Source organism: Brachyhypopomus gauderio, chromosome 18 (assembly GCF_052324685.1).
Source record: "Brachyhypopomus gauderio isolate BG-103 chromosome 18, BGAUD_0.2, whole genome shotgun sequence".
NCBI lineage: Eukaryota > Metazoa > Chordata > Actinopteri > Gymnotiformes > Hypopomidae > Brachyhypopomus > Brachyhypopomus gauderio.
In genome coordinates this window covers 8,434,551-8,456,885 of record NC_135228.1, presented here as the reverse complement: position 1 = coordinate 8,456,885, position 22,335 = coordinate 8,434,551, and the positions used below count along the sequence as shown (strand labels likewise).

Below are 22,335 nucleotides of genomic sequence, written 5' to 3'. Positions count from 1 at the left end.
CCTCTATATCTTTGCTAGTGTATATTGGCACATGTAATCGGTGATGAATATAAGATAGGGATTTAGGGATTGTAATATTCATGTTTGTCTGATTCAATTGGAGCACACTTAAGCTTTTGAGGAACTACAAATTTACCATTTGAAAGGAATTATTTCCTCGTTTCCTCACACTGTAGACTAGATAAAATAGAGTCTCATGCAATTCCAAAGAGATTCACAGCTGACACAGACGTTCAACGCAGTAATGTTACAAACACGTCGTTTAGGAAAGACGCTAACATTGCGCAACAGCTTTTACTAAGCCTATAGCCTTTGAAGTAATATATAGTTGTCTTCGGACTCTGCGTCTCTGTATCACGCGACTTCTGGGTCACGGCTAAGCTCTATTTGGTAAATGTAGTTCACTTTTCTGTAAACCCCTAGGAAATAACTCTTCCTAAAACTACAATCCCCACAATTCCTGCTTGCGGCGAGTACCGTGACCCGCGCGTGGAGAGTATGGCGTTCCTGTGTACTACGTGACAGCGTTACCTGGGGAATATCGCTTGATCGGTCTGTTATTACCGTACCGTTACACGGGGAGAAGCGGTCACAAAAACACACGAGAATGGGGTCCCGCATCAAGTAAGTGTCCCTCTCTCTGACCACGATAGCCTCTTGTTAATCTACACAAACCCCTGGGCCTGCTGCGACTTGTTGCGACGCGCTGCTTAGTTGAACAGGCGTTGTGTTCACTGTGTGGTTCACACCTTTAATGACCAACACTGATGGAGTCACTTATGAGTTCTGGTCGCTTTAATGGACGAATAGCTGCTGGTTCGCTTATTACACGCTTTATTTACTGTTTTGAGTAAGGTGTGTGTAAATGTAGCACAAAAGGAGGTGGAAATACTGAATAAGGCTAATAAATAATGAATATATGGTTACGTCAAGGGTCATAATACATGGTTTAGTGACAGTAATGGAGTATATATCGTAGTTATGTCGTTGCCACACATATTCACTGTAAACGCTGTGATATACGGGACGCCCAGCAGAAGTGTTATTATCACAAGAGGAGAAGTGGACATGGCGAGCTGGCTAACCACAACAGTAGGATACAGGACTCCGCACACACGTCTGTTTAACACCCTCCGTCCTCGCAGACTCACACACTTCTGTTTACAAGACGGCGAAACAACGACCTACTGTTGGCTTTTTTTGTTTCATTAGATGTATGATGAATATGAGGCTTTTCCATTGTGGCTAGAACATCATCCGTGTAGGTAACAATTGTCTAGGTTGCCCCTGTCACTTGTGTAAGCTACTGGACTGCCATGCGTTAACTGTACTAATAAGGTGATATGCTTTATTTAGATACACAGATTGGCAGGCCCTGATCTCATGTTGACGGACGTGGGTCTAGTAAACGTTGATTTATTTGAGTCAGTTTCAGTGGACTCTGTACGTTCTAAGTTTTATTTAGGAGTGTAGCCTGTTTTTTATCTAAGTTGTTGCTGGGCCCGCGATCTCACTCCTAAATATAAACACTTGCTGAAAAAAATAGGTTTGTAATAATTGGGAACTGAGTGGCACAGTTGAGAATAAGGCAGTTTCTTTTTATTTAAGCAAAAAGTGTTTTATGTCTCGAGGAAACCTTGTGTTGGCAATGGGGATATTATATACAAGATTAATGTCTTTTTATCATATGGATTAGTCTTGACCTTATTCCAGATTGTGTTAACCGTCTTTCCATTATTGGGGCCAGAGTAGAAATGGCAAATAAGTTACTGCTTATGAAATAAATGTAACCTTTGACATCTGTATTTTAGGGACAGCCCTGAGACAACCTTTGAGTTGTATGTGGAAGTGGTGCATTCTGGGCTAGTGGGTGCAGGTAAAACTCTTGAATATCATGTATCCATGTTGTATTTATAGAGGCATAGACCCATTTATTTGTTCTTCTCTATATAAATTTTTATTCCAACAGTTTTCTTTTATTGGAGATGCTAATAGTATCCATTTATGTTTTTTCTTAATGCTTGTGTTGAGCAGGGCCAGAGGTGAGGAGGGTTTTCCCTGATGGCTATTCTGATCAGGTTTGCCGGAGCATTTTAACTTTCTTAATTTGTGTGGGTGTTGCATTGGGTGGATGGAGGTGGGGATTGGGGGTTTGTGTGTACAGTGAGGAAAATAAGTATTTGTACACCCTGCAACTTTGCTGGTTCTCCCACTTAGAAATCACGGAGGGGTCTGAAATTTTCATCTTAGGTGCATGTCCATTGTGTGAGACAATCTAAATAAAAAAAATCCGGAAATCACAATGTACGATTTTTTAATAATTTATTTGTGTGTTACTGCTGCAAATAAGTATTTGAACACCTGATAATCTGCTAATATTCTGGCCCTCAAAGACCAGTTAGTCCGCCTCTAAAAAGTTCACCTCCACTCCACTTATTATTCTATATTAGAAGCACCTGTTTGAGATCGTTAGCTGCATAAAGACACCTGTCCACCCCACACAATCAGTAAGACTCCCAACTACTAACATAGCTAAGACCAAAAAGCTGTCCAAAGACACCAGAGACAAAATCGTAGACCTCCACAAGATTGGAAAGAAGCTTGGTGAAAAAAGATCAACTGTTGGAGCAATTATTAGAAAATGGAAGAATCTAAACATGACTGTCAATCTCCCTCACACTGGGGCTCCATGTAAGATCTCGCCTCATGGTCTGCAATGATACTAAGAAAGATGAGGAATCAGCCCAGAACTACATGGGAGGAGCTGCTCAATGACCTGACGAGAGCTGGCAACACTGTTTCCAAGGTTACTCTGGGTAACACACTAAGACACCATAGTTTAAAGTCATGCATGGCACGGACGGTTCCCCCGCTTAAATCACACGTCCAGGCCCGTCTTATATTTGCCCATAACCATTTGGATGATCCAGAGGAGTCATGGGAGAAAGTTCTGTGGTCGGATGAGAACTTTTTGGTCAACGTGTTTGGAGGAGTGATGAGGAGTACCATCCCAGAAACACCATCCCTACTGCAGACATAGGCTACTGTACCAAATATTAACATTGCTTTTCACAGGTGTTCAAATACTTATTTGCAGCAGTAACACAAATAAATTATTTTTAAAAATCATACATTGTAATTTCTGGATTTTTTTATGATTATATCTCTCACAATTTCAGAACCCTCCATGATTTCTATGTAGGAGAACTTGCAAAGTCGCATGGTGTTCAAATACTTATTTTTCTCACCGTGTGTGTGTGTGTGTGTGTGTGTGTGTGTGTGCGGTTGTGGTTGTGGTTGTGTGGGTTGACCTATAACACCAACCCACCCAGCTACACACTTACACACACACACACACACACACATATATATATACCATATTTTCTGGACTATAAGCCACTACTTTTTTCCCCAAGCTTTGAACCATGTGGCTTATAATGAGGTGCGGCTTTTCTGTAGATTTTTCTTCACCCGTCAGGAGGCGGAGCAGAAAGTTAATCAGGTGGTAGGTCAAAGTTGTAAATCAAAGGATAAAGTGCTAATTTTCATTTAGCACATGCAAGCAGCAGGCACGACGGATAATTATTTTCAAACCAACATGTGTCTCCCCGGCAGAATCCGACTACCCTCGTTTGCACACACGCATAAAGACGCTAGAGATGATATTTGGGAGTTACAATGATTATAACTTCATTATAATCAAGGTTCATTGAGCCCTCTAGTTTTGTCCTAACTAGATATTTAGACATAATACTGCTGTTATACTGCGAAGTCATTTGGTCAGAGGTGAACTTCGGTATAGCCAGTGTTTTTTATTTAAAATAATTAACACCCTTGAGCCAGTATGGCTTTGGACATAGATAATGCCGTGCCGTTTGCTGTGATGGATAATTGAAGACTAGCTCTTATTTATGCATAGAAACTTAAATTGACAATATAATCTGTAGTGTCTTTATGCGCGGATAAATGAGGGGAGTCGGAATTCTGCCAGGGAGTCGGAATTTGGCACAACACCGGCTGAAAGCCAAATCTGTCGCATGTGAAATGCTACAGGAACCGTTTGGAAATTGATCAGTTCAGTGAAATGTATTCAGTTCAGTAGATATATGCGGCTTTTAGCCTGGTGTGGCTTATACAACATTTTCCATTTTTTTGGAAGACAACAGCAACAACAGTTCTGGTAGATAAAGTTAAGGCTTAAATTGTGATATTTCAGAGTCATTTGGCCTTATATTTACTAGGCCTATATATTAGTAGTAAACTATGAAGTGTTGCTTCATAAAGAAAGAAAACACGAATAGCATAGAACCGTCAGGAACTGGTTTAATGCTACAGCTGTATGAAGGTAAGATAACTTGCAGGTAACTTTAAGAACTGTAGTCAAACTATCAGTAGCTTGCTTGCTTAACATATTTGCCCCAATGTTATAAGTTAGAGATGCACCGAATATTCATCAACCAAAGTTATTTACACTAAAAGAGTTCTGACGTTGCTAAGTCAAGTGCATTAAACATTTTTTATCAGTTGGTTACTTGAGGACTTTGTTTTATATAAAAATGCAGACAGTTGTGCTTGCAGCACTACTATTAATTCTTTTTTTCAGTTTAATTATTATAATTTTTAAAATAAAAATGGTTTACCTTAGTGTTCAATAAATGATAAGTTCAGAAATGTTGTGCATGCACTTGTTATTATTAGTGTGATATTTCAGCATGCAAATAAAGCAGAAAATGTTTAGATATTGGCCAGTAAAATCTGTAGCACATATTGGCCATTAGCTCACTCTGACCACTTAACGTCGGCATCGGTTATAGAAAAATCATATCGGTCGCTCTCTAGTGGGGGTAAGTCGGGGTGGAGGGAGGATAATGTGTGTGCATATCCCTACGTATAGGAGAGAGCAAAACGTGCAAACCTTTTAGTCTAGGAACTCTTGTAAATTCACCTGAAAATTATACCACGTATTCAACATTGGTAGATATTAAAGTTTAGCTTAGTTTAACAGTGCTAGCATAACTGTGTATTTATATTTTTATTTTTTACGCTGGTGTCTTTCAGGAAACTTTGCAGACTGTGCCCAAGTTTTGTTTCCCATTCAGTGTGGACAGGTATCTCTCACATGCGCTCACCTTCTAGAAACGGTCCTAATAGTTTGTGCTTGTCGTGTATTTGCTCAGGCTGACGAGTGTCTCTTCTCTTTGAGCCAGTCTGGCAGTAGGGCAGGTGGGGCAGAACTTCACGTTTGTGCTGACTGATATTGACAGTAAGCAGCGCTTCGGATTTTGCCGCCTCTCATCTGGAGCTCAGAGTTGCTACTGCATCCTCAGGTGTGTGTGTGTGTGTGTGTAGTTTGTTCCTACAGAGTGCTAAATATTTTGTGTGGGTTTTTTCTGTGTATTTATATGAGTGCATACCAGCTGTGAGGTGTCGTAGAGAAAAATTAACAAACAGGTGTGTGTGTGTGTGTGTATGTATAGTTATCTACCTTGGTTTGAAGTCTTCTATAAATTGCTGAACGTGTTGGCAGACTACACCATTAAAGGACAGGTCAGTGACATCACGCCCCCCCCCCTTCCGATTATGATTACAGTCAGTGACAGTAATATTATCACACATGTATCAGGAGCAATGGTCTCATTACACATGCTTTCTGTCAATGGCAGTGACATAATCACACATATAGGTAATAAGATCTAGTTACATGATACAGTGATCTAATACATACACTCTGTCAGTCAGAAGCAGATGTATTAGACACACTGCAAGACACTGACATTGTTACAAATTATGTGGGAGTAACTATTAATTTGTTACTTTACTGGAAAGATATATGGTCATTCTACTGTATAAACAACAGAAATCCGGGATTACTGCATATGTTTAGGGATGAAAACATGTTATTTTTGGTGAAATGCTGTTATTTTTTTATTCACTATGTATATTTCTATGTACAGGATGGTCGATGGAGGGAGTTGTTAGAGTCTCTTCATGCATTACCCATACCTGACCCTGGGGTCCCTGTACATCTGAGTGTGGTAATGTTGCTGTCCATTTACACACGCAAACATAGATGAGTTGGTGGGTTGTTTACTTAGATGTGGACATGCAAGCTAGTATTGTATGGTCACATTAAATTTCTCACTGCAAATTCAAAGCCTATGTGCAAACCTGGAGGTCTTTAGTTAAACTTGAATGAGAAACAGTATTTGATGATTGTGTACACAATTTGGTTACCTGTCTATTGCCAGGAAGCATTTTGGAAGGAAAGGTGTACATGTTCAGGTGCTTGCTTTAGATAATTATTCTTTAGCCCAAAAAGGTTATAAGCTTATTAGGTTTGGAACACTGGATGTTTTTATGTGCAGGGTCTTCGAAGTTTTTTTGCACAAATATTCAGTTTATACATATTGTTGTGGTGTTTATCTACTTTATTGTGGTGCACCAGTAGTTAAATAAGGTTGCCCAGGACACATGCATGCAAACACACACCAGCACAAACAAACACACACCAGCACAAACAAACACACACACACACACACACACACACACACACACACACACACACACACACACACACACACACACACACACACACACACACTCAATTTCTCACACTTCTTCCTCTTTCACTTCTTCTTCCTCTTTCTCATTATTCCTTTCTCTTTGTATTTCTAGCACGCCTATTTTTCAGTGCCTGATCTAAGGGAGTTGCCGAGTATTCCTGAAAATGTGAGTTGACCAACTGCGAAAACACTGCACTAAAGTTATGTGTATTACTGGTTCTTTTAGTGATATACAGTAGCCTGCATTGGACACTATATAATTAACTGCTGCATACACACTTAAGCACTGAGCATGCCAGAATAATTCAGTGCACACTAGCTACTACATACTAGATCAGAGTAGTTATGAGGAGCTTCAGAGGAGGACTGTTTTCATGGGATTTAATGGCAATTTTTCTTGCTGTGTTTGTTACAAATTAGAACTCGGCTTCCTGATTTCGCTAAGTTTCTTTTTTTCTTTTTTGCAGAGGAATCTCACAGAGTATTTTGTAGCAGTGGATGTGAATAACATGCTTCATCTTTATGCAAGCATGTTGTATGAGCGAAGAGTCCTCATCAGCTCCAGCAAACTGAGCACTGTGAGTGTCTTTCAGTATAGATCTGTAGGTCTGTCCTCTGCAGCAAGCAGGTATTATTCTGGGTAGCTGTGTATATGTGTGATATGTACATTGAAGTCAAAATCCTTTCTGAACTATAAGATATGTGTGCACAAAATTTACAAAATATCTTCTTCGTAGCCATTAACTTACTCGTGCAGTAAAATATTCTGCAACAACACTTGATCCCTAGAGACAGAATTCTTGGAGTTTCTGATTACATGGCTTAAGCCATACAAAACGGGTACATTTCTGAGTGGGATACTATCCAAAATGCTATCCAAAACATGGCGACATTTGTACATACCATGGTTGTCACATGTTTTGTTGATGGGGCCATTGTAACTAGTAAATAATGTTTTTCAAGTAAATTTGGGCAGCTGTTGCATACGACACCACCACCATTAGGCAACCAGCTTCAATGAGCATTTACCAGGTGTCACATCAGCCAGTCAACAGATGTACCTTTACAAAAGTGCTTTGTCATTTACACAGAACGCATTCTAGCACAGGTGATCCTTTTAAATAATGCATAAGTACAGTATTTGAACACCCTGCGACTTTGCAAGTTCTCCATTTTGGAAATCATGGAGGGTTCTGAAATTTTCATCTTAGGTGCATGTCCACGAAAAATCCGGAAATCACAATGTATGATTTTAAAAATAATTTATTTGTGTTACTGCTCCAAATATGTTTTTGAACACATTTGGAACAGTAGCCTTTGTTTGCAATTACAGAGGTCAAATGTTTCCTGTAGTTTTTCACCAGGTTTGCACACACTGCAGCAGGGATTTTGGCCTATTCCTCCACACAGATCTTCTCCAGATCAGCCAGGTTTCTGGGATGTTGCTGAGAAACACGGAGTTTGAACTCCCTCCAAAGATTTTCTATAGGGCTTAGGTCTTGGCTAGGCCACTCCAGAACCTTGATATTCTTCTTACGGAGCCACTCCTTGGTTATCCTGGATTTGTGCTTTGAGTCATTGTCATGTTGAAAGACCCAGCCACGACCCGTCTTCAATGCTCTACCTGAGGGAAAGAGGTTGTTCCCCAAAATCTCGCAATATATGGCCTGCATGTGAAGATAGCGAGGGACTCTGCTGTCTGGACAGCCAGAGGAAGTTTGTTACACTGTCTGGGAGCCAGGACACAGAAGAGTCTTGAAACTTGTCTTCCATGACACATGAAGGATGATGTAGATGTAAGGCTGGAAACTTCAATGGTCTGTACAATCCAGGACTTTCAATAAGCCTATAGATTTTCATAGTATTTGGCCAATAGAGGGTGCTGTAGCTGATTTCTTATGTACGGGTAGCTGATTTGTTGAACTTGTAGAACATCTATCCTCTTTAAATGCAGATCATTGAGCCTCCTGACAACCATGCTAATATAAGACATTTTATAAATCGTCTGGCTTTGCTGCTGTTGTTGATTGAAAGAAACGAGCACTTTTTGAACTAGTTCTAGGACTTTTACAATATACTCACCCATTTAATATCAAATTGTTTCCAAGGTGTGTCAATCTACACAGATTAAAGAATTCTTTGAGCAATTCATGAAATTTGACAACATTCATGTCCAATGACAACATTCAGTTGTGGACATCTAGGTAATCCACTGATTTGGAGTATTTTTGCCAGTGGGTGCGCTATAACAGTTAACATAATAAGATTAGTTAATACGATATTTGAAATTCAAATCTAAGTTAGGGCCCAGCCTTTTTGTCAGTGATTTTAAATATAGGTTTAGAACCAATGTAAAGAGCTCCCTTAGAAAGTGATTAAAACAAATTTAATATGCACTAGGTTTGCCATGTATTAAAGGAAGGGCTACAAGAGCCAGTTTTTGAGTAATCAGCTGGCTAAAAATAGTCAAGAATGCCTGAAAAATTTTGTCTGGGTTTGCAGTTTCCAAGAGCAGGCCTTTAACTTATCAGTTGTCTAAAGCTCATCAGTGAGAATGGTATGTTCAAATGTACATGCCGATGATGCTTGCAAACGTGTGTCCCAACTATGAGTGGCGGACTTGCATTAATGTGGGTTGCTATCAGTTCAACTGGTGAAGTTCAGGTGTATGTAGAGTGATTGCCATTTTCAGATGTATTTTGAAATTGTTATTGTCGAAAATTGGGTGTGAACCAATGGTGTGGGTAGCTCATAGAACACCTGAACTGCTCTTGTTATGAAAGATGCTGAAACTATTTGGACATTGGCATTATTATTTCACAAAATCTTAATTTTGGGTGAATTGGGTTACCAGTTCACAGTTTTCTGTGTCCAGATTTGAATGAAAAACGTATTTGCAAGCAGCCTTTTGCAGCATCCAGTTGATAGAAACACATTGATGCAACATATGCACCATTGTGTATAGTTGCGGTGCAGCAGATTGTTTTGTTGGAAAAATGTATTTTAGGTGTTGAGGAGATTTTTTCCAAATGGAGAATGGACATGTCTTCCTCCCAATACTCCAATGAGCACACTTGAGTTTTAAAGTCACAACATGCTGCACTGCTCAAATGAGAAATGGAATTGTACAGCCATACTTGTATGAATCGATGAGGGGTTGCAATGCTTTTGCTAACGAAACTACAAATGCTGTTTAAAATTATTTTAATTCTTAAAACATGACTTTGCAGGACTATGCAAACAGTCCTTTGCTAATGTAGGAAGCATTGCACAAAAGATTGTTTCCTCATTTCTCTCGCCTGGGCCTGTCATGATTATGTCCTGTTTATTTAAACTGACTGCAGTAACATGCTGTAGGTGTCTTCCATATATTTTGTATATGCTGTAAGAAATAGTTGCTTTGAATAGTTGCTTTTCTTTGGATGAAATTCATTGATAAGGGATTTTCAGAACACATTTTCTCTCGCTTTCAGTTAACGGCTTGTGTCCATGGTACAGCAGCCATGCTGTATCCCATGTACTGGCAACATGTTTACATTCCAGTTCTGCCCCAACACCTGATAGACTACTGCTGGTGAGAACACACACTCAACACATGATACATTACTGCTGGTGAGAACACACTCAACACCTGATAGACTACTGCTGGTGAGAACACACACTCAACACATGATACATTACTGCTGGTGAGAACACACTTAACACCCGATAGACTACTGCTGGTGAGAACACACACACACAACACCTGATAGACTACTGCTGGTGAGAACACACACTCAACACATGATACATTACTGCTGGTGAGAACACACACACACAACACCTGATAGACTACTGCTGGTGAGAACACACACTCAACACATGATACATTACTGCTGGTGAGAACACACACAACACCTGATAGACTACTGCTGGTGAGAACACACACACAGCACCTGATAGACTACTGCTGGTGAGAACACACACTCAACACATGATACATTACTGCTGGTGAGAACACACTCAACACCTGATAGACTACTGCTGGTGAGAACACACACACACAACACCTGATAGACTACTGCTGGTGAGAACACACACACACTCAACACCTGATAGACTACTGCTGGTGAGAACACACACACACAACACCTGATAGACTACTGCTGGTGAGAACACACACTCAACACATGATACATTACTGCTGGTGAGAACACACTCAACACCTGATAGACTACTGCTGGTGAGAACACACACACACACACAACACCTGATAGACTACTGCTGGTGAGAACACACTCAACACCTGATAGATTACTGCTGGTGCGAACTCACACACCTGATAGACTACTGCTGGTTGAAAATAATCATATAGACATATGCATATAGACTAATAACATAGATACATATGGAGGTATAAGAATATTTTCTCTCTCATTTTACTAGCGCTCCTATGCCATACCTCATAGGAATCCACTCCAGCCTGATGGAGGTAAGATCACTTACCTTTCACAATCTCAAACCCTTACCACTAAGTCACTTAGCCGATAGTTCCTAATACCCAACACCTGATCACCCATCACCCGACACCTGATCACTGATCCTTAGTTTCTGGTGTCTCTTTTAGCCTGATGAACACATAGTTACTGTAACTACTAAGTCTTTCATTTCTAATCACTGCTTTCAAAACTGTAACCATTATTCATAATCCATACCTCACATTGCAGTCACATGTTGAAGGCAGTGAAGAAATCCTAAACCATCCCTGATCTCCATAATTCATAATGTAGTTTTAGAGTCTAATAACAGACATTGTATATATATTTGTGTAATTGCAGAAGGTTCAGGGTATGGCTCTTGATGATGTCGTCATTCTTAATGTGGACACCAACACACTGGAAACACCATTTGATGATCTACAGAGCCTTCCTAATGATGTGGTGAGAGCCTTTACAGTATGCACACACACATACACACTCACTTGTATAAGATGTGGCATCAGAGTGCTGACACAAGGAGAGATGCAGTGTGATATAGCACCTGTGCACCACGTTTGTGTGTGCTTGTGTGTGTTCTGTGATGTAAGTCTAGGTGTGTTGTTAAGAACTGGGTTTACCTTAAAAGTATCTTCAGCAAGTTTACCTCAGTTTTGCACATTAATGTGTATTACCTTTGATGTTAATGTACTTAACAAGCAGTGAAAGTGTAATGAGCTGTGAAGAAGCCGACAATGTGGAAGAGGGCAAACAAGTATTTCTTTTATATAAAGGACAAAACCAAAGTTCCAGAGATACGGGCAAGAGTAAAACCAAAAATGGCAATAGTTCACAATGAAACAGTCTTGTGTGAGGGGAATTTATAGGTTCATAATTAAGCAGGAGTCAGGCGGAACCAGTGAGAATTCCAGGGAGGTTGATCTGTTCAGTCTATTGGTTGACTTGTTCTCCCTTCTTCTGTGTCGAGGATGCTGGGAGGTGTAGTTTGGGGTAGGATGGTTAGAGGGCATCCTGACAGAAAGAGTAAAACACGATTCAGTATTTTTCAAACCGCATGCCAAAAAACTTTGAATCCTTTACCAGTGAGGTTGGCAAAAGTTGTCTGTATTGTAGTATTTATAGGGATGCACACATACTGTATTAGTATATTTTTTTACAATGTGATTTAGCACCTGTGCTTGTATGAGTTCTGTATTATGTTGTATATGTTGTAGGTGTCTTCTCTTAAGAATCGTCTGAAGAAGGTTTCCACAACAACAGGGGATGGGGTGGCAAGAGCTTTTCTAAAAGCTCAGGCTGCTCTATTTGGCAGCTACAGGAGTGCTCTACGCATAGAACCGGTGAAACGCACTTTCACACAAGTTCACACACACTCGTATATATTAACATTATGCTCATAGAACCAGTGCACTCTTACTTGGTACTCGCGTCTAGGTACCACTCACCTGAGGGCGTACACATAACAATGCACTCTAAGAAATTGAATCACGTGGTTAGATATTGAGATGCATGCGGGAATCACATGGGGTGTTCAAATCCTGAGTTACTACTGCAGAAACGTCCTTTGACATAAAACCTCACAGGTACACAAATATACCAAATACAAAAGCACACCCTCGCTCATATGTCAACATGTGTGTACCTGTTCTAAAAGTGTCAGTCTGTGTGTTTATGTATGTTCATGTGATCCCATCTGATTCTGTTTATAGGAGGAGCCAATCACATTCAACGAAGACGCTTTCATCACACACAGATCCAGTACGATGAGACAGTTTCTACAGAATGCTATCCAGCTGCAGCTTTTTAAACAGGTGCATGTACACACATGCAGAATATCTACTTTTAGCTTATTAAACAGATACAAACACAGCCGCAACTTCTATTTAAGTGATTGATGTGCTCTGCCCCACTAGTTGTGGCTAAACTCAACCCTCTACACAGTACTATATTCTGATTTTGGTATATTCGGATTTTGGGATGTAGCAGAGAGGGTTGTTGACATGTTCAGCCAGGGGGTGTGTTTAGTCAAGCTCTTCCCTCAATGTTCTCCTGTGGCTGAAGTACAAGCAATGGGGCAAGCTTTGGGAAGCAGACAAACTTCTAGAAGCCTCCATGGATGATTTTGCTCAGTCCTGGAGGTGAAAAAAAACTTAAATCTCAAGCATGCTCACTGATTTCTCTGCCTCCCTGGCCTTTTGAGGCCACAGACTGGGTGAGTGTTAGCAGGTGTACGGGTGGAAAATGTGCTGTAATCTGATCTGCTGTCAGTGTGCCGATACAGTGGTGCAGGCCCTCGCACAGTGGGTCAGTGCTTAAGTCTCAGAGGAAGGGACATGGAGCGGCCTGTCATTACAGTACATACACACTAAAACTTCTCCGACTTTGTAAACAGGAAGACATGCATGCACATGGGGAGGGGCTTGCGAGCCATATTTAGACGGAGCTCCCGCAATTTGCAGTGACGATCTACAGCTGTCTTCCTCCTTAACTAAGAATTTAGCTGTAGTATCACACTGCTGAATTATTTAGCCTCCATGTTTGTGCATTGGTCAGTTATTCTCTCAGTCTCAAGTAGCAAGATGTCTCGTCACCAGTCTCTCTCTCTCTCGTTCTTGTTCCCTGCTTGTTTGAGTACTTTACTCCTGGGCCGCTCCCTGTCCTCCATCAAGTTTTTCTTTCACTGTTACTTCTCTGACTGGGTTTGGATTTAGTTTGGGAAGGGTTTTGAATTTGTTGCAGCGTTTGCCTGCTAGCCAGTTAATTCCCCTGGCGTCCTTTGTTCGTTTTGGTCTTGCGTTATCATATCCCACCGTGTTACACAAACTAGTTTACCTGAGTGCAGATCTTGTCTGAGGTCTTATACCGTGCAACGGTTGTAGTCAAGTCAAGCATTTCACTGCAGGTTCTACCATGTATGACTATCCTTGTGACAAATAAATCTTTATTCCTGTTTTACGTTATTAAATAATAATTCTAAATATTTGGCTTTTAAATAATTTTTCATAATACATAAAACTCTTTCTATGTGTGTATTTCATTCATTTTTTTTAGTTTATAGATGGACGTTTGGAGTTGCTGAATTCTGGGGAAGGCTTCAGTGATATCTTTGAAGAAGAGATTAATATGGGAGAATATGCTGGTGTGTGAAATTCACTTTTCAGAGTTGCCAAGAAGGTTTCTGCTTCTTAACCTACTCTTTAAGTGACATGATCCTTTTTTAATATGAAGGGAGAGACCGTGACATTATTTAAGATGAACATTCCCTGTACACACTACACTTATAACTTACACTAATTTACATGTAATAAATTTTCCTTCATGTGAATGTAATCTTAAGTGTCTACCTGAAACTAGATTAGTTGATTTTAGGCATAGATTTACCAGCTTCACCTACGGAGAGTGCTTACAGAGAGAGATATAACAGCACTACACAAATACATTACAATAAAATGATCGTCATGATGAGCAGTATTTACTAAATTTCAAGTAGTGATTCATATTTACACAATATTGTTATTTTCTGACAGACTAGCTTTTTAAAATGGATTATCTTGTATGTTTTAGAGCCAGTGTTTGACAGCCAAATTGCACATTGTTTACCATTACTGTATGTATTTGTGTGCATACGTGTGTATACACATACATGTGTGTGCTTTTTCCACAGGTAGTGATAAAGTGTACCATCAGTGGCTTCTCACAGTGAAGGTTAGTTATTGCTGTGTGTGTGTGTGTGTGTGTGTGTGTGTGTGTGTGTGTGTGTGTGTGTGTGTGTGTGTGTGTGTGTGTTCCCACACTTTTCATGAATCCTTGCATTTTTCCTGCAGAAGGGCGGCGGAGCCATCTTTAACACAGTGAAGACGAAAGCAAATCCTGCAATGAAAACAGTCTACAAATTCGTATGTCCATCTACATACAATCCCATGTCATGAATAAAAAAATAAAATATTCATACATATGGACCTGACCAAAAATTTATGCCTTTTATTATCATTAACAAACATTAAAGCCTGCATTTCAATTACATGTTTGTCACTTGTAACTCTTATTTCTGTCTTTATTGCTGCATGTTTTCCCAGGCCAAAGATCATGCCAAGATGGGCATCAAAGAAGTGAAGAGTCGTCTTAAACAGAAGGTACATTGAAACTTCGATTTTAAAATGTTCATGGATATTATTGTTTGCAACGAAAATCCTTAAGGTTACTAACCCCTGAGGGTTACACACCCTTACACATGTCCAGGAAGAGAAACATTGATGCAGATAGAAGGGTGTTTCAAGAATGATGGGAAAGCGATGTTTGCGCTTCAAGGAGAAAAACGGGTATGATGCGGTTGTCAAAGAGTACAATATACGTCAGCATTTTGCGACCAAACACGGAGCTAAGTATGCCAAAATTAGCCATCAAGAAAAACGACGAATTGTCAAAGAATTAAAAAGCAAACTGCATCACAACAGAATGTGTTCACCACAAACGAAACCCCAGTAAAAGCTGCTTTGTTGTGGCTGAAGAAATCCCTCTTATTCAGAGGGAGCATTTTTGAAGCACAATCGCTATTTTCACAGTAATTTGATATTTCAAATTCATAGTTCAATTCACTTGGATAGTTTGATCGTTGATTGATGGAGTAATGTGGGTTTCATAACCTAAAAAATTTAAAGGATTTATGTTATAATAACAGCAACAAGCAAACATTTTTTTACATTTACGCAAATATATCTGTAATATTTGTAACTTGAATAAGTAATAAATTCAGAGTTATTTAACATTAAGGAGTAGGTACATTTATAAGTTACATATGGCCCTCCGTGGGCAACGATTATGCTGATGTGGCCCGCGGTGAAAATGAGTTTGACACCTGTTATAGAGAAAGTATACACATACCATTTTAACGAAGTTAAATTTATTTATAAAGTGCTTTTTACAACACGTCACAAAGCAGCTTTACAATCGTAAGCCAGGTGTGACAGTGTCAAGGAAAAACTCCCTAAGATGGCCCAATATATATATGATAGATGAGAAATCTGTTGCATCAATTGCAAATAAAGGTTCAGTTCATGTCATTCATTTCCATTCTTTATTTAAAGATTAAATCCCTACCAAGTTGAAGCTTCCAAAGACTGTAAACAACAACATAGTAACCTTTCAAAATTTACTGTTAGTACAGAAGTGTTACAGAAGCCAGCTAATTTGCCATCCCACAAACAGGTTTCATGAACATATTATATTGTTACATGAAATGCGCATCACTCCTGTGCATTATATTTTATACCAGGAAAAGTGTACAGCAGAACGCAAGTTTTGTATGGCTTGCTTGATTTATTAACAATAGAATATTAAATGCTAAAATATTGTTTTTCTATAATGCTCTCTGACACTCCTAGCTTCAGATTCCACATCTTTCCACCTTTGAAAATCTCCACTGAATGTCACTCTTGCTCCTGTAGTAGTTCCTTCTCTTACTAGCCGGGTTTCCATCCAAACCTTTCGAAAAAATAATGCGCAATTTCCAAGTTTCGGCAGAAAAAAATGCGAATTAAGCCTTGTTTCCATTCATTACAGTTATGCGAATAAACTTTAGATCACGTGAAAGGACGCCAAACAATAGTGGTTTTACGTCCATCTGGCAGTTACGCATTTTTGCACTTTGAGGTTTTGAAAAATTTTTTTCTTTTTCTTTTCTATACATGGAGAAGTTAAATTCAATTTTTGCTCTCTCCAGAACTGTTTTTGTATGCATTTCCCATCTTTACATCGCGATCATGTTTGCTCTTCGGCATGATACGTCATCGTTTATGCGAAAAACCCTTTTCCATCCAGTTTTTCCGAATTTTGGCGATGCGATAGTCTAACTTTTCCACCTCCTCCTAGCGTAAAAATCTTTTTGCGATATTTGGGGCTTTTTTCGAATTTTGAACTTTTTCCATCCAGCTTTTTTCATGCACATTTTCAAAATGCACAAAAACTCTGTGGATGGAAAACCCTCTAGTCTCACTCTCTCTCTCTCTCTCTTCCTCTGTCACTCTGTCTGCAGGAGCTGACAGAGAATGGTTACTCCGGTAGCAGAGATGAGCCTGGCTCTACCCATATAGCTTCTACGCACAATAAGGACACGCTTACCTGGGAACAGAGACGACCAATCACGGTGCACTTTGGACAGGTGTGTACTTTGTATACTTTGAATAGCACATTTGCCACTTTGGAAAATACCGTATTTTCCAGACTATAAGCCGCTACTTTTTTCCCCACACTTTGAACTATGCAGCTTATGATGAGGTGCAGCTTTTCTGTAGATTTTTCTTCACCCGTCAGGGGGCGGAGCAGAAAGTTAATCAGGTGGTAGGTCAAAGTTGTAAATCAAAAAAGAAAGTGCTCAATTTCATTTAGCACATGCAAGCAGCGATGGATAATTTTTTTTCAAACCAACATGTGTTGTGCCAAATTCCAACTCCCCGGCAGAATCCGACTCACCTTGTTAGCACACACATAAAGACGCTACAGATGATATTCGGGAGTTACAGTGATTATAACTTGGTTCATCGAGCACTCTAGTTTTGTCTTAACTAGATATTTAGACATCATACTGCTTTAATACTGTGAAGTCATGTGGTCAGAGGTGAGCTTCAGTATAGCCAATGTGTTTTTTATTTAAAATAATAACACCTTTGAGCCATTGTGGCTTTAGACATAGATAATGCTGTGCCGTTTGCTGTGATGGATAATTAAAGTCTAGCTCTGATGCATAGAAACTTAATTCAACAATTTAATCTGTAACGTCTTTATGCGCGAATAAACGAGGGGAGTCGGAATTCGGCACAACACTGGCTGAAAGCCAAATCTGTCGCATGTGAAAGGCTACAGGCACCTTTCAGAAACTGTTCAGTTAAATGTATTCAGTTCAGTAGATATTTGCGGCTTTTAGCCTGGTGCGTTTTCCTTTTTTTTTTTTTTTTACTTTGTAGGTGCGGCTTATATTGAGGTGTGCTCTATAGTCCAGAAAATACGGTAGTTCTTCTGAACTATGTGTGGGAGTGTGTGTGTGTTCTTCTGAACTATGTGTGGGAGTGTGCGTGTTTATTCTTCTGAACTATGTGTGGGAGTGTGTGTGTGTTCTTCTGAACTGTGGGAGTGTGTGTGTTTATTTTTCTGAACTATGTGGGAGTGTGTGTTCTTCTAAACTACATACCCATTCCAAAAAACTAGAATATCATGGAAGTTGATTCATTTCCATAATTCCATTCAAAAGTTACATTTTCATAGATTATAGATTAAGAAAGCAGAGTTTACCAACACCTGCACCAGACATTGCATCCCAAATCATGACACTGGACCTCAAGCAGTTTGGACCTTCATTCCAAAATGAAAGGCACGCTTTACTTTCATCAGAAAAGAGGACCTTGGATCACTGGCCCACAGTCCAGCCCTTCTTCTCCTTGGCCCAGTTGAGATGCTTCCTGAGTTGGCTCAGGTTCAGAAGTGGCGTGGCCCGAGTAACCCAACAGTTGTAGCTCATCTCCCAGATGCGTCTGAATGTGAATTATTTTGATAATCCGCTGAAGCCCATGGTCATCTCTTTTGCTGGTGCGTCTTCTGCTGCCACATTTCGTCCATCCACTAGACTTTCCATTGATATGCTTGGACACAGCACTCTGTGAACACCCAGCCTCCTTAGCTATGAACTTTTGTGGCTTACCCATCCTATGGAGGGAATCAGTAATGGTCTTCTGGCTGTTTGTTTTGTCTGCAGTCTTCCCCATATTGAACCGAACTGAAGCAATTTAATGACACCTGGGGAAATCTGTGCAGGTGCTTTGTGTTTAGTAGATGATTAGTGTGTCACACTCAGTTTAAAACATTCATGCCCTGCAAAAATTGGGCTGATTTCTCTACAGTGTTCAAATTTTTTGAAATCCTGTTTTTGTGGGTTTTGTGAGCTGGAAAACCCAAATTATGTAAAAATAAACAAATGAATACTTGAAATCATTTAAATTGTGGACCCTGAATTGATAGTCTATGAAAATTTAGAATGGAATTATGGAAATTAATCAACTTTTCGATGATATTAATTTTTTTTGGAATGGGTCTTTGTCTGGGAGTGTATTTGTTTCATAGTGTATGTTGTACTTGTCTCATACTTTCTGAATGAGGTTGTCTGTAAAACCACTGAAGAAGTGTGTTGTATGAGTTCTTCAAGTATCTACATATGCCTGCGTGACAAACTTTCAGGTCAGCTGTTAAATCGGTGAAAAAACAATTTTCAGTTTTTTCTTCTACCCGATATAAATCCATCAAATATATGAATACGTGTTCACATAGATGTGTGTGTGTGTGTGTGTGTGTGTGTGTGTGTGTGTGTGTGTGTGTGATGGAACAGCCGGAGCAAGGTCCCCCCCTCCGGCCCCCTCCCCCCCAGCGGCCCCCTCCCCCCACTCCCTCCAAACTACATCGCAGAACTCAGCCAGTGAGTACACTAGTCTGCCCCTTTAAGTCTGACCTCACCTTTTAGTTTTGCACACTCTTTCCTGTCCTTGCTAATTTGTCTTCACTGACTGCATGTGAATGCTTTCATGTTTTCTTATGTGAATGCAGTTTGCAGACAGACTGAGTGATGTAAAACGGTGAAAGTTAGGGTTAGGGTCAGCCCTGACAATATCATAGATCAATACATTTACCCTGACATAGAGCTGGGCGATATGGGGGAAAAAATCTTATCACAATAACTTTTTTCATATCAGTCGATATCGATATATATCACAATATAAATCAAATCACTATTTCCTTTATACTTTAAGTGAGAAATAAACACAACTATAACAAAACTCTTGTTTCTGGCTACAACCTGCAGATTGTTAATCACAAGAGTTGTTATACAGTGTAAAGGTTTTAATATTGTCTTCAGACATAGATCATAGCCACCAGGGTTCATAAACAGCATTATAAATTTGTTTAGTCTGCAGTGTGTTAACAGATTCACAACACACGGGTGTCAGGAAAGAGTTTAAAAGTTTAATAAGAGTTGTAACTGAAGAAGGAAAGTTGAGGGGCAGAAACCCGGATAAGGGAATTAACAAAATTTCAGAGTCTGACTGCGCATCACAGGCAGTGAATCATAAATCCCCTTACATACAGTCTCTCATTACGTTGAATGCCGCTGTTCCGACTCCTCGGCAGAATCCGACTCCCCTCGTTTGCACACATATAAAGATGCTACAGATGATATGTATGCATAAATAAGGCATAATCTTTAATTGTTCATGATAGCAAAAGAAAACTAGAGTGCTCAATGAACTACGTTATAATCACTGTAACTCAGGACTGAAATGTCTGGTTAATGTGTCTAATAATATAACCCTTTCTATATTAACCTTTTTAATAGAAGGTTTAATTAACCCGTATATCATCTGTAGTGTCTTTATGTGAGCACAAATGAAGGAGATGGAATCTGCGGAGGAGTTGGAATTCGGCACAACTGGACTGAATTTCTAAAGCTCTTTAAATGTAACTAGATAGATAACTAGCTGTTTAGACAAAAACTAAGGGTAAAGGTCTTTAAATGTAGCTAGCTATGTATTTAGGCTAAAACTAAGGCGTACACTTTTTCAGGCTTAATTACCTCGCAATCTTCATTTAAAGACCTTTACTATTTCAGTCCCATTCTACATAATGAGATTCTTTGTAATACAACTCTTGTTTCTAGTTAAAAACCTACAGTGTTATTCCCTTCATCTTACCAGGTTATGTTTAGACTATTTTGTGGAATCTTTTTGAGACATTGCATCATTTTTCTTACCCGTGATCAAATTGCGTATCACTTTATTTCACGTGTAAGCTAAATGCTCTTTAAATGTAGCAAACTAGCTAAGTATTTAGACGGAAACTAAGGCTTAAAATCCCATTAAAACAACATCGTTTCTGTCTAAATAGCTAGCTAGTTTAATTAATACAGCTGCTACATCTAAAGAGCTTTACTACTTAAGTCCCATTCAATGTAATGAGAAACTGTATAACAATAGTTGTTTATGGCTAGAAACCTACAGAGTGCCTGCGTAAAAGCATTAGTCCAGAAAACCTTCCGTTGTGTTGTGGCTGGATTTCCAATGTTTCTGAAATTGTAGTGTGTTTCAGAAATGTAGTGCACTTGTCCTCATTTTGATGAACTTTCTTTGCGTATTTATTTATTAGCATGTGCGTTAAGAAATGGCTAGATCTCTAGTTCATCCGCTTGTTTGGTCTGGGTGACGCTATTGTCACTGGCTATTCATGTTGTCTGTCAAAACATGGCGGGAATTTAATTTTATCGAATTCTATTGAATGCGTCATATTTCTATCGAGACAATGTTCTATTGATATAATTATCGTTATCAAGTGCTTTAATAGGAAACATACGCACAAATTGCACAAATGAACAGATCAGTGACCTCAAGCAAACATAGTCTGAAATGTACATTCTGTGTATATAAATTAACAAGGTTAAAAGCAGTAAGTATTTTTGTAAGTAAATTGATTCAAAGTGGTATGCATTAAGGAGGTATTGTGAAGCCTGAAGGCAGAAAAAAAGATCTTCAATGGTGCTTCCTGCTGCACTGTGGTCACTATGGTGGTATACTGACTCATATCTCCAGAATATCGGATCATAGCTTATTTGAGAAGATGACCTTCCTAACAGACCACCAGCACTGAATTGTTACTTAATTCAGTCTGCAGTTCTGGTAGGCCCATAGGTACCTGTAGGACTGCATCATCTCCCCATCTCCTTCCTGGATGATAACTGGTCTTAGATGCTTCTTATTACAGCAGATGTCTGAGGAACTTGGAATGAAGAATCAGAGTAAAAGGGCTGCTCCTTGAAGGCCTTTAGTTTATTGCACTTTTCAATACAAATTTTAATGTCTTAAATCACGTGATAGTATAATGCTGTAGTTGATTTTTTTTGTGTGTGTTCTCTGAGAACACTCCTATAAAACAATGCAGAATTGGGTAAATCATCTCCACCCTTTATACATATGTTGGATCATTTAGAGCTGTACAATATGACCAAAATGTCATATCCTGATATAGGTAATTTCATATCGAAGTAATGATACAATTCACAATATACTACCTTTGCTCTACGTCCAAAGAATAAATAGTTTAGGAAATTACAAAATTGAAAGATCTATTTTTGTTGCATTGAATTATATATTTGACAAATTAAAGTGTAACAGGTAAATAGAAAGTACAGTTTCAAACCCAATAAAACCAAATAATTTGGATATGGTCTAAAATATATTCAGAATTGATTTTTATGTCTCAAGTACACA

At 39.2% G+C, this 22,335-nt stretch overlaps 1 protein-coding gene across 6 annotated transcripts in view; it reads left to right on the top strand.

Moving 5' to 3' along the window:
• Nucleotides 1–465: 465 nt before the first annotated feature.
• The window catches only part of dennd1a (DENN/MADD domain containing 1A), a 33,083-nt gene continuing 11,213 nt past the window's right edge, over nt 466–22,335 (top strand). For 3 of the 6 annotated variants that reach the window (XM_076980797.1, XM_076980795.1, XM_076980799.1), the window contains exons 1-20: nt 466–624; nt 1,812–1,876; nt 2,035–2,078; nt 5,059–5,108; nt 5,208–5,327; nt 5,478–5,547; nt 5,955–6,035; nt 6,676–6,729; nt 7,031–7,141; nt 10,037–10,137; nt 10,989–11,034; nt 11,381–11,482; nt 12,253–12,378; nt 12,748–12,849; nt 14,090–14,177; nt 14,703–14,743; nt 14,863–14,934; nt 15,115–15,171; nt 17,070–17,195; nt 19,410–19,496. In XM_076980797.1, the coding sequence (XP_076836912.1) occupies nt 608–624; nt 1,812–1,876; nt 2,035–2,078; nt 5,059–5,108; nt 5,208–5,327; nt 5,478–5,547; nt 5,955–6,035; nt 6,676–6,729; nt 7,031–7,141; nt 10,037–10,137; nt 10,989–11,034; nt 11,381–11,482; nt 12,253–12,378; nt 12,748–12,849; nt 14,090–14,177; nt 14,703–14,743; nt 14,863–14,934; nt 15,115–15,171; nt 17,070–17,195; nt 19,410–19,496 (1,560 nt within the window). In that variant the 5' untranslated portion in view covers nt 466–607. The remainder of the gene's footprint in view (nt 625–1,811; nt 1,877–2,034; nt 2,079–5,058; nt 5,109–5,207; nt 5,328–5,477; nt 5,548–5,954; nt 6,036–6,675; nt 6,730–7,030; nt 7,142–10,036; nt 10,138–10,988; nt 11,035–11,380; nt 11,483–12,252; nt 12,379–12,747; nt 12,850–14,089; nt 14,178–14,702; nt 14,744–14,862; nt 14,935–15,114; nt 15,172–17,069; nt 17,196–19,409; nt 19,497–22,335) is intronic. The other 3 variants (XM_076980798.1, XM_076980796.1, XM_076980800.1) reach the window with 1 other exon arrangement.